Raw genomic sequence first — 12,751 nt, 5'->3', positions numbered from 1 at the left:
CTGCAATTGTCTCTAGTGTGAGCTACTTACTCAGGCCCATATTAATTAGTAAGTAGCCAAAAATGTCTGACAAATTCAACCCTCAAGACTACATGGTGCAGGGGACCTTAGACACAAAGCTCTTCACTACACAAGCCCAGAAGGCACTTAAGATGCAGCCAGTAGCCATAGGAAATCCTGAGATGTCTCAGATCAGGTGGACAAGCCAGTATAACTTTTTGTCTTATTGACAAATGTGCCTGAGTTGAGTATTACTTTGGACACTAAATTACATCAGGAGTCTTCACCCAGCGTACTTTAATGACTAGCACTGTAGATGAAGGCCATTACATCTGGTTTTCTTCCTTTACATATCTGTCTTTGTTGTGATTTTTTTTTTATTCTGGGATTAAGGTATACAGAATCTGCCTTTTAATGTTTTGGTTACCAACCATCTCCACACCATTAATGTTCAAATCAGCAGCTGTTGTTCAGAATTCGTAAAAGAATGTTACCAAATTATTGAGGTAGTCAACACTTGAGTTGCATGAACCAAGAGGTAAGAATGTTGAAAAGGCATAATGGCTAATCTGTTAGAAGAGAGTAGCTCCAGTTCTTTGGATTAAGAGCCCTTCACCGGCATCAAGATATCCTCATGGAAGGGTAATCTGTCAATAAAAACTTGTGAAGGAGCAATGAAATGGGAGGGGGAACTCTGAATGAACTTTAGAGTTTTCATGGTCCTCGTAATAAAATAGATGCAGTGTTATTTGCATTTAATGGAATGGTATATCAAGGATTATTATTCAGTGGAAAGCATTAAACCTGTCCAGGTTGTGCAATGCATGGGGAATGGAGGTAATCAGTTTTGATCTGAGGAAGGGAAGAGTAAGCATGGAGGCATTTTGTCCCTCTTGAAGGGGAGGTATACCAAGGAAAGGGATTCAGAGTTTGGAAGTCATTGCTTGTGGAGCAGAAATGTTAATGCTAATCCCACTATAATTTGTTTTGATTTTAAACAAAGTTTCCTAGATTTAAAGAAGAATTTGGTTTTAATGTGTTTGTGGCCAAGTTTGTCTGACACCATATTAGATGACCACATGGAGAATATTGCCATAATATTTAAACCACAGATTAATAATTTAATGGTATTTTACTTGTAAAAAATCTTATCAATTTTATTTTGTATTGGTATTAAAAAATATAAATATAATATTTAATCTATTCACAGGAAAGAAGGCTGGTGAGCAGACCTCAACTTCACCAAAGGGAGACACTGCTAAATGTGAATTTTGTGGCAAGATTGACTTGCGTTCCAAATTTAAAAGATCTAAAAGGTTTTGTAGTACAGCGTGTGCAAAAAGGTAAAGCACAAAAATTTTTGCATAGCATTATGCAGTGATTGATTGTGCAGTAATTAGTTTTCAGTTAGTTTCGAAATAGTCCGTGTGTCAGTCTCAAGATTAGTTGATTTGAGGATGAAACCTCCAGAGCTCCTTTTACTGAAATGGCCATGTGGGTTTAGCACTTCATATAAATAATAGCAAAGTAATTATGACAAATGAATTGCTATTAAGTACTTGTTAGTATATTATAATACAGTAAGTAGACAGATTATTATTATTCTATTTAGAGGGAGTGCTAAACCAGTAAGGTCATATAGTGCCTTGAGAATGAATGCATTGAAATTTAATCCAAGGAAGGAGAGGACAACTTGAATTCCTTGGGTGAAGAGTCTTTCACCAGCATAAGGGAACCTTCCTTAAGGGAAGGCAGTTCAATAAAGGATACAAAAATAAATTTCAAATTTTTATAAGATATATAGTTAGTAAAATATATTGCTTTTGTATCTTTCTGTATAATGAACTTGCATACACTTGTCATAGTCTCAACACACTTATGACTAGACCATTTTCTCTTCAAAAAATGGTTTCTTAACACAGGCAGTAATGTTCCTTTAGTTCTAAAGAAATTTACTTTGTTAAAAAAAATAATTAAGCTCTATTAATGTACATGTAGAGACAATTAAAAATGGCCACTCACACAGATACAATGTTGGGTGTTCAAAAAGAATTGGTCTCTTCAAAAACCCTGAAGAATCTCCAAATAAACGAGCACGTGAGGATAGTGGAATGGAAGAGGCTGATGCTGCCCCCCAGTTAATGGCAGTTGAACCTCAGGCAGCAGAGACAACAGAAATGGAAGTGGATGAGACAGTAGCAGAGGGTGATGGAACTACTACTGTAGAGTCTCCTTCTAAATCTCAGACGGTCAACATCCTCAAGTGGACAGTAAGACAACTTTAGATTTATATTTACTGTTTTCATTTATTTAATAAGAAAAAATTTGCATTGAAAAATTAAGAACTTCAGTGCCGTGTATGACTATAGAGAAATGAAAGTAATAATTATTCTTATTTTAACAAGAAAGCTCTAAACCTAAATGGGTCATACTATAGTAGACAGTAAGAGATAAATTCATAATATTAGATTTGCATTAACAGCACCCTATTTCATTACCTATTTTGAGTTTGTAAAGACTGAGCTCTAGCTCCTGGTCCCACCTCTTAACATTTAATCAACTGACAGGTAATAACCAAAATTAAAAAAATGTAGAACATTGGTATAAGTATTGTATGGTGGGTAATAACATGATGCTAAACTTGTTTGTAATTAATGCATAAAAAAATGCTTTAAATTTTTAACACCAGCAGTCTCCCACCAAGGCAGGGTGACCTACAAAAAGGAAACAGTCATCATAAATTAATAGCTGTCTTTAACTGTGCATCACATTTCAAATGGCCCTTTGAACTGCAGCATCCTCACCCCAATTCAGAGTTTAGGCACTGTACTTTCCACTTTTTGGACTCAGTCCTGGTTAATCAGTTTCCTGAATCCCTTGCTCACATTTCAAATAGTACATCAAGCCATAAAAACTGTTACCACTCACCCTGATCAAGCTTGGGGCTCAAGCATCCAGCTGGATGCTTGAGCCCCAAGCAATTAAAAACCACCTTTTCCCTATCCCTCCAATGCATCCTGGGATGACCCCCTACTGTTCCTTCTACACCTTCTTGATCATCCTCTTCTGATCCATCCCTTCTAAATGGCCAAAACTACCTCTAACTCCTCCTCCTCCTCAGCTCTCTGAGGTATACCTGTGGTAACCCCACTCGATCTTCTAATTTCTCTGCTCTGAATTCTATGAATACTGGTCTACCATACAGTAGGGCCCCACTTATATGGCAGGTTAGGTTCCAGGCTACTACCATGGAAATCAACGTAAAGTGGAACACCCTTTTTTTTCCACTTATCTAGTATTTCTATGCATTTATAACAAGTTTACACTAACATATATTAAATTAGCAATAGAACTAGGTATTAAAAAAACAATAAAAAAGTAAAATACACACATAGTATACTCATTACTTAAGTACCTTAAAATATTTGTAGTCTTAATCTAGGGTGAGACGAGTAGTATTTATTGTAAGAAATCAAGTGCGGTATGTATGGTAGCCAGCCAGGCTACCATACCAGGCCACCAAACTCACACATTATATTCTATGACATTTAAGCATCCCAGAGCGATAAAATGCATATATGTACAGTTCACTCATTACTTACCTTAAAATATTTGTAGTCATTGTAGGGTCAGAGGTGAGTAAATGAGATAAAACGAATAAATGAGAGAGAATGAGTATGAGAGAGGACACTCGCAGAGTTGTGTAAACAAACCAGTCGAACACGTCTGGTTTGTGTACAAGTTATATTATGTACAAGTTGTATCTACGTTGATACGGTAGAATAAATTAAGAGGAACGCTCCCATTCTCATGCAACACCATTTTTAGAAGAAATGACGCTCCGAGTGAAGCCGCCATACAAAAGAAATAATTTTCTACAGTTACCTCCAGTAACACATTTTCTCTTATGTTGGACTAGAGAAAACGTTTTTCTTGCTGTCACTCATACAAGTCGTCTGGCTACAACTTTTCATATTTGTTTATTTATTCTACTGTGGGGTGTAGGTATCATCTTTATATGTTATGTATTGTGTTTATTATATAATTTTGAAAAAATATCATAGATGGATTAATGAAAATGTGTATATTAACGTAATATACGACATTTAATGAGACTCATTGATTATTAGATTATTATTGTATATTATTATCATTAATATGGTGTCTTGAGACATAAGACACTCTTAATGATTTTACTGCGTACCTGCACTCCAGCACGGTGTGTAAGTTTATTTAGGTACAGGTATACATAAGTATAATTATCAGAGTATATATAAAAGTAGAAAGTTGAAAGTGAACATAGAAAAGAGTAAAATGATGAGGGTATCAAATTATTTAGATAAAGAAAAATTGGATATCAAATTGGAGAGGAGTAGTATGGAAGAAGTGAATGTTTTCAGATACTTGGGAGTCGACGTGTCGGCAGATGGATTTATGAAGGATGAGGTTAATCATAGAATTGATGAGGGAAAAAAGGTGAGTGGTGCGTTGAGGTATATGTGGAGTCAAAAAACGTTATCCATGGAGGCAAAGAAGGGAATGTATGAAAGTATAGTAGTACCAACACTCTTATATGGATGTGAAGCTTGGGTGGTAAATGCAGCAGCAAGGAGACGGTTGGAGGCAGTGGAGATGTCCTGTCTAAGGGCAATGTGTGGTGTAAATATTATGCAGAAAATTCGGAGTGTGGAAATTGGGAGAAGGTGTGGAGTTAATAAAAGCATTAGTCAGAGGGCAGAAGAGGGGTTGTTGAGGTGGTTTGGTCATTTAGAGAGAATGGATCAAAGTAGAATGACATGGAAAGCATATAAATCTATAGGGGAAGGAAGGAGGGGTAGGGGTCATCCTCGAAAGGGTTGGAAAGAGGGGGTAAAGGAGGTTTTGTGGGCTAGGGGCTTGGATTTCCAGCAGGCGTGCATGAGCGTGTTAGATAGGAGTGAATGGAGGCGAATGATACTTGGGCCCTGACGATCTGTTGGAGTGTGAGCAGGGTAATATTTAGTGAAGGGATTCAGGGAAACCGGTTATGTTCATATAGTCAGACTCGAGTCCTGGAAATGGGAAGTACAATGCCTGCACTTTAAAGGAGGGGTTTGGGATATTGGCAGTTTGGAGGGATATGTTGTGTATCTTTATACGGATATGCTTCTAAGCTGTTGTATTCTGAGCACCTCTGCAAAAGCAGTGATAATGTGTGAGTGTGGTGAAAGTGTTGAATGATGATGAAAGTATTTTCTTTTTGGGGATTTTCTTTCTTTTTTGGGTCACCCTGCCTCGGTGGGAGACGGCCGACTTGTTGAAAAAAAAAAAAAAAATAATAATATAAATAAATAAATAAATAAATAAATAAATATATATATATATATATATAAATATGGGGAAGTGGAAAAGAATCTTTCCTCCGTAAGCCATGCGTGTCGTATGAGGCGACTAAAATGCCGGGAGCAATGGGCTAGTAACCCCTTCTCCTGTATACAATTACTAAAAAAGAGAAGAAGAAAAACTTTATAAAACTGGGTTGCTTAAATGTGCGTGGATGTAGTGCGGATGACAAGAAACAGATGATTGCTGATGTTATGAATGAAAAGAAGTTGGATGTCCTGGCCCTAAGCGAAACAAAGCTGAAGGGGGTAGGAGAGTTTCAGTGGGGGGAAATAAATGGGATTAAATCTGGAGTATCTGAGAGAGTTAGAGCAAAGGAAGGGGTAGCAGTAATGTTAAATGATCAGTTATGGAAGGAGAAAAGAGAATATGAATGTGTAAATTCAAGAATTATGTGGATTAAAGTAAAGGTTGGATGCGAGAAGTGGGTCATAATAAGCGTGTATGCACCTGGAGAAGAGAGGAATGCAGAGGAGAGAGAGAGATTTTGGGAGATGTTAAGTGAATGTATAGGAGCCTTTGAACCAAGTGAGAGAGTAATTGTGGTAGGGGACTTGAATGCTAAAGTAGGAGAAACTTTTAGAGAGGGTGTGGTAGGTAAGTTTGGGGTGCCGGGTGTAAATGATAATGGGAGCCCTTTGATTGAACTTTGTATAGAAAGGGGTTTAGTTATAGGTAATACATATTTTAAGAAAAAGAGGATAAATAAGTATACACGATATGATGTAGGGCGAAATGACAGTAGTTTGTTGGATTATGTATTGGTAGATAAAAGACTGTTGAGTAGACTTCAGGATGTACATGTTTATAGAGGGGCCACAGATATATCAGATCACTTTCTAGTTGTAGCTACACTGAGAGTAAAAGGTAGATAGGATACAAGGAGAATAGAAGCATCAGGGAAGAGAGAGGTGAAGGTTTATAAACTAAAAGAGGAGGCAGTTAGGGTAAGATATAAACAGCTATTGGAGGATAGATGGGCTAATGAGAGCATAGGCAATGGGGTCGAAGAGGTATGGGGTAGGTTTAAAAATGTAGTGTTAGAGTGTTCAGCAGAAGTTTGTGGTTACAGGAAAGTGGGTGCAGGAGGGAAGAGGAGCGATTGGTGGAATGATGATGTAAAGAGAGTAGTAAGGGAGAAAAAGTTAGCATATGAGAAGTTTTTACAAAGTAGAAGTGATGCAAGGAGGGAAGAGTATATGGAGAAAAAGAGAGAGGTTAAGAGAGTGGTGAAGCAATGTAAAAAGAGAGCAAATGAGAGAGTGGGTGAGATGTTATCAACAAATTTTGTTGAAAATAAGAAAAAGTTTTGGAGTGAGATTAACAAGTTAAGAAAGCCTAGAGAACAAATTGATTTGTCAGTTAAAAATAGGAGAGGAGAGTTATTAAATGGAGAGTTAGAGGTATTGGGAAGATGGAAGGAATATTTTGAGGAATTGTTAAATGTTGATGAAGATAGGGAAGCTGTGATTTCGTGTATAGGGCAAGGAGGAATAACATCTTGTAGGAGTGAGGAAGAGCCAGTTGTGAGTGTGGGGGAAGTTCGTGAGGCAGTAGGTAAAATGAAAGGGGGTAAGGCAGCCGGGATTGATGGGATAAAGATAGAAATGTTAAAAGCAGGTGGGGATATAGTTTTGGAGTGGTTGGTGCAATTATTTAATAAATGTATGGAAGAGGGTAAGGTACCTAGGGATTGGCAGAGAGCATGCATAGTTCCTTTGTATAAAGGCAAAGGGGATAAAAGAGAGTGCAAAAATTATAGGGGGATAAGTCTGTTGAGTGTACCTGGTAAAGTGTATGGTAGAGTTATAATTGAAAGAATTAAGAGTAAGACGGAGAATAGGATAGCAGATGAACAAGGAGGCTTTAGGAAAGGTAGGGGGTGTGTGGACCAGGTGTTTACAGTGAAACATATAAGTGAACAGTATTTAGATAAGGCTAAAGAGGTCTTTGTGGCATTTATGGATTTGGAAAAGGCGTATGACAGGGTGGATAGGGGGGCAATGTGGCAGATGTTGCAAGTGTATGGTGTAGGAGGTAGGTTACTGAAAGCAGTGAAGAGTTTTTACGAGGATAGTGAGGCTCAAGTTAGAGTATGTAGGAAAGAGGGAAATTTTTTCCCAGTAAAAGTAGGCCTTAGACAAGGATGTGTGATGTCACCGTGGTTGTTTAATATATTTATAGATGGGGTTGTAAGAGAAGTAAATGCGAGGGTCTTGGCAAGAGGCGTGGAGTTAAAAGATAAAGAATCACACACAAAGTGGGAGTTGTCACAGCTGCTCTTTGCTGATGACACTGTGCTCTTGGGAGATTCTGAAGAGAAGTTGCAGAGATTGGTGGATGAATTTGGTAGGGTGTGCAAAAGAAAATTAAAGGTGAATACAGGAAAGAGTAAGGTTATGAGGATAACAAAAAGATTAGGTGATGAAAGATTGAATATCAGATTGGAGGGAGAGAGTATGGAGGAGGTGAACGTATTCAGATATTTGGGAGTGGACGTGTCAGCGGATGGGTCTATGAAAGATGAGGTGAATCATAGAATTGATGAGGGAAAAAGAGTGAGTGGTGCACTTAGGAGTCTGTGGAGACAAAGAACTTTGTCCTTGGAGGCAAAGAGGGGAATGTATGAGAGTATAGTTTTACCAACGCTCTTATATGGGTGTGAAGCGTGGGTGATGAATGTTGCAGCGAGGAGAAGGCTGGAGGCAGTGGAGATGTCATGTCTGAGGGCAATGTGTGGTGTGAATATAATGCAGAGAATTAGTAGTTTGGAAGTTAGGAGGAGGTGCGGGATTACCAAAACTGTTGTCCAGAGGGCTGAGGAAGGGTTGTTGAGGTGGTTCGGACATGTAGAGAGAATGGAGCGAAACAGAATGACTTCAAGAGTGTATCAGTCTGTAGTGGAAGGAAGGCGGGGTAGGGGTCGGCCTAGGAAGGGTTGGAGGGAGGGGGTAAAGGAGGTTTTGTGTGCGAGGGGCTTGGACTTCCAGCAGGCATGCGTGAGCGTGTTTGATAGGAGTGAATGGAGACAAATGGTTTTTAATACTTGACGTGCTGTTGGAGTGTGAGCAAAGTAACATTTATGAAGGGATTCAGGGAAACCGGCAGGCCGGACTTGAGTTCTGGAGATGGGAAGTACAGTGCCTGCACTCTGAAGGAGGGGTGTTAATGTTGCAGTTTAAAAACTGTAGTGTAAAGCACCCTTCTGGCAAGACAGTGATGGAGTGAATGATGGTGAAAGTTTTTCTTTTTCGGGCCACCCTGCCTTGGTAGGAATCGGCCGGTGTGATAATAATAAAAAAAAAAAATAATATATATATATATATATATATGAAATAACGTTTAAAAACACTTGAAATTTTGGAGTTTCCAGACATAATGGAGAGAAATGGTGCTTACGGAGCTCACAGAGAATGCAAACAAACTGGGTAGGGCACGGTGACCGTATTAGAAAATCAGGTGGGGGGAAGCCGTGTAGCGAGTTTGATCATGTGTGAGTGATGTGAAAGTGTTTAATGATGATGATGAAAGTATTTTCTTTTTGGGGATTTTCTTTCTTTTTGGGTCACCCTGCCCTGGTGGGAGACGGCCAACTTGTTGGGGGGGGGGGGGAAACTTTAACAATATTACATATATCTATCTAAGGTGCATACCCTTACCTGAGCTTTGCATTGGCATAAAAATTCTTTGGCTGCTTCTTGTAACCTACTACTTATTCCATACATTTTCATTATCTGCCACATTGCTCCCCACATTGCCTTATCTAAATCCTTACTTTTATCCAAGTATTGTTCATACATGTGCTTCAATGTAAACATTTGGTCTGTGTATCCCCTGGCATTCCTAAATCCTCCTTGTTCCTCATTAGTCCTACACTCTGTTACCCCAAACTCTTTCAATAATTCTATCATATGCTTTACATGGCATATTCAATAGGCTCATTACTATGTAAAGCATGCTTTCTTATGCATTTACTGTTTCATTAGAATTTGTCTTAAAAATATTGCAATAATTTTAGCTGATAAAACTATATTATTACTATATTCATTGAAGATTTCTTAACATATAGGGGTTATATAGCACTTACGGGAATGAAAGGCATTAAGGTTTGATACAAGGAAAGGGAACACAGGTCCACTTCCTTAGATCAAGGAACCTCCCTCGAGGGGATAACCACAATGCTAACTAGTATTTAACACAACATACATGGCAGTGCAACTTTTTCACATAAACTCCCACTTTTCTCATTAATTTCCTAGCTACCACTGGCCCTCCTCTTTGCTTATCAGCCACCAACACTAACCATGCACAAATAACCTGCATATAGGAGAAGCTTATGACAATGTTTCAGTCCAACTTGGACCATTTACAAGTCACACTGACACAGTGAGAGAGCCAGTATATATAGGCGAGGGGGACAGGGACAGAACAGAGAGAGGAAGGAAGCAGATAAGTAGTGGCAGAGGTAATGGTGGTAGTATAAAGTAGGGGGAGTAGTTTTAGTGGCACAAGAAACAGAAAGGGAAGGGAAGTGAAGAGAGGCAATAGTAGTAATGGAGTGATAGTTATAGAAGTGGAATAAGTCTAAAGACAAGAAAAAGGAGCACTGCAGGAGAGCTAATGGCCCACAAGGGGTAGGACCAAAAATACAGGGAAAGGGTGGGTGGGGGGGGGGGAACACCTAGGCAGAAGAAAGGATCAGATCAAGTCATGAGTGTTCTGAAGTTTGAAGTATTTGACAGTGTAATTAGAAAGGAAGGCATCTACAAAGCAAGGACTAAGATTCATATTAGGAAAGTTGTGTATGAGGGATGATTCAACAAAATGGCATATTTGAAGGATAAACAGTTATTAGTAGGATGACTGTGATCTCTTAACATGACTAAAAACAGCATTATTGGTGTTGGCCACCCATATTCCAGTTTTATTCGTTTTTTTTTTTTAAGGTACAACTATTACTGTACAGTAAATGAGTTTCTTGTTATTGAAATCCTGGATGTGCAAAGTTTTAGCATCTGAAAATTAGGTATACTACTCTTGAGTAATTTGTTTTTCTTCTTCACCAGGTTAAGGATGTTGTAGACTTCATACAAAACCTTCCAGGCTGTAAAGAGTATGCAGAAGACTTTGCTCTTCAAGAGATAGATGGCCAGGCATTAATGCTGTTGAAAGCTGACCACTTAATGTCAGCTATGTCCATGAAACTTGGACCAGCTTTGAAGATCTGTGCTAAGATTGAGTCAATGAGAGGTGACAGAAAAGAAACCTAATGAGTACAAAACTTAAGGAATGGATCAAGATGCTTTTAGAAGAGCAATATGTATGTGATGTCTTAAATTATATTATCATATTATATTTGTTTTATATGTATTACATAAATGCTTTGCTCTTGTATCAGAATTATTTCCATTCACTGTCTTTTTCAATTAAGTCAAAAAGTAGTATCTATTGTAAATAAAAGCTAGTACTTAAGGAGAGAGTACAGACAAATATTTTATTTTACAGTAATATCCTGACTGTGACATTTCTGCACTGCCGTATGTAGGGTTAAGGTATTTTTCACCATTTTCAATGTATTAGATTTTGAATGAATGTAGTCTTTTGTAAGAGTGACCACAGTTGTATGGAATGACCTTGTTATGTCAATGCCTTTGTATAAAGGCTCTTGGTTAATGTACTTTATCATATGAGGGAGGACCTACTTTCACCCACATCAAAGAAGCATCTTTGTCAAGCTAGGATAGAATTACCAGAGGAATGGTGCTTATGTATTTGTAAACAGATCTCATTAACCATCTAAATTAATTTTAAAAAAACTTGTGCAATCATGACAAAGAATGTTAATCCTATTTTTTTCTGTAAGAAAGGCTTATTTTATTTGTTGTCCAATAATAGTAATGACTTCAGTGTGTCAGTAAAGATATGAATGGTATGATTATGAAGAGCAAATGGAATGTGTAGAATGAATGATAGTGTTTGGGTTTAACCATTACAGTATTTATAAAACACTTGGTTGTTCCTAAATACACTGAATCAGCTTTAGTATTCTGAATTTGTTTGAGGGGTGTTTCAGCAGTTTACAAACTTTTCAGAAATAATGTATAATAATTATTTTGTTGTGTACATTACAGTTTTATCACATAGTCATCACAGTTTTATTAAGCTTGAATACGAGTGCCGTTGCGTGCGTGAAATAATGTGTTGCACAGTGCAGGAGGGTTCCAGGGTTGATTTATTTATTCTCAAACATTTTGGGATAAGTTGTTCTTCCAATATGAGTGAAAAGAACATAATCCAACAAATATTAGTTCATGGAGTTTATTCCTTCATGTTTGGGATTTAAGTGTTTGTACAGAAGAATGTTTTGTAAATTGATAGTCTTAGATATTTATGGTTGTTGCACTGCCTGTAACTCCATTTTGTCATATCTTGTATGCATAAACAAACTAAAAAAAGTTTTACACATTTAACCCCACCACTTAAAATGTGGATAACTGCACTAAATTTTTGGCTAGAATAAAATTTAGAAAAGGAAAGAAAGTGGATATCCAAGACAGTAAACAAACTAATACTTTCCATTCATATGGGGTCTCGATCCCTTATTCTCCTTGCTATAAATGACCTGCCTTCCGTTCTTCCATCACATATTTGGTCGTCACTTTATGTGGATGATTTTACTATAGCTTACTCAGGTGTTGACTGTCGCCTGGTAGCAACCTTCCTTTAGGATGCGATTGACCGAGTTTCCCATAGGGCCACTTCTCACGCTTTTAAATTTTTTAGTACAAAAACCCATTTCATTACCTTCACTAGATGTCCTCTTATCCCAGATATTCCATTGTATTTACATGGCTGATGTATTCCAGAATGTGATGTGGTCAAGTTTCTTGGCCTTCTCTTCAATCGTCAGTTGACATGGAAACCTCATATTTCCTCTTTGAAGGCAGCTTGCCATGGTCAGCTGAATCTCCTCAAACTTCTTGCTCATCGTTCATGGGGAGCAGATCGCCAAACTCTCCTCCATTTGCATTCCACCTTAGTCTTGTCCAAGCTAGATTATGACAACTAAATCTATTCTGCAGCTTCTCCTACAACTCTTTCCAAGTAGAACCCCATCATCATCTGGGTCCATGTTTATGCCTTGGTGCCTTTCGTTCATCCTCTGTTGAAAGCCTCTATGTAGAGGCGAATATTCCTTCCTTACCTGAGTGTTGTGATGCTCATTGTCTTTGTTGCTTTGTTCGTGCTCATGACCTTCGTGTTTCTTCTATGTATAGGTTGGTCTCAGACTTTAGTAGAAGCCCATTGTTTGTTTGGCTCCCCTACCTACTCCAACCGTTTTCTCTTTGTCTTCTCTCCAGTTGCCTCC

General features: G+C 38.1%; 1 protein-coding gene across 3 annotated transcripts in view; it reads left to right on the top strand.

Moving 5' to 3' along the window:
* The window catches only part of LOC138851325 (polyhomeotic-like protein 2), a 62,933-nt gene extending 51,406 nt beyond the window's left edge, over nucleotides 1-11,527 (top strand). For all 3 annotated transcript variants that reach the window (XM_070080351.1, XM_070080350.1, XM_070080349.1), the window contains 3 exons: nucleotides 1,211-1,343; nucleotides 2,027-2,270; nucleotides 10,449-11,527. In XM_070080351.1, the coding sequence (XP_069936452.1) occupies nucleotides 1,211-1,343; nucleotides 2,027-2,270; nucleotides 10,449-10,652 (581 nt within the window). In that variant the 3' untranslated portion in view covers nucleotides 10,653-11,527. The remainder of the gene's footprint in view (nucleotides 1-1,210; nucleotides 1,344-2,026; nucleotides 2,271-10,448) is intronic.
* The last annotated feature ends 1,224 nt before the right edge of the window (nucleotides 11,528-12,751 follow it).

Source organism: Cherax quadricarinatus, unplaced genomic scaffold (assembly GCF_038502225.1).
Source record: "Cherax quadricarinatus isolate ZL_2023a unplaced genomic scaffold, ASM3850222v1 Contig337, whole genome shotgun sequence".
Taxonomy (NCBI): Eukaryota; Metazoa; Arthropoda; class Malacostraca; order Decapoda; family Parastacidae; genus Cherax; species Cherax quadricarinatus.
The sequence above is the reverse complement of the archived record's forward strand: the minus strand, read 5'-3'. Positions and strand labels throughout refer to the sequence as shown.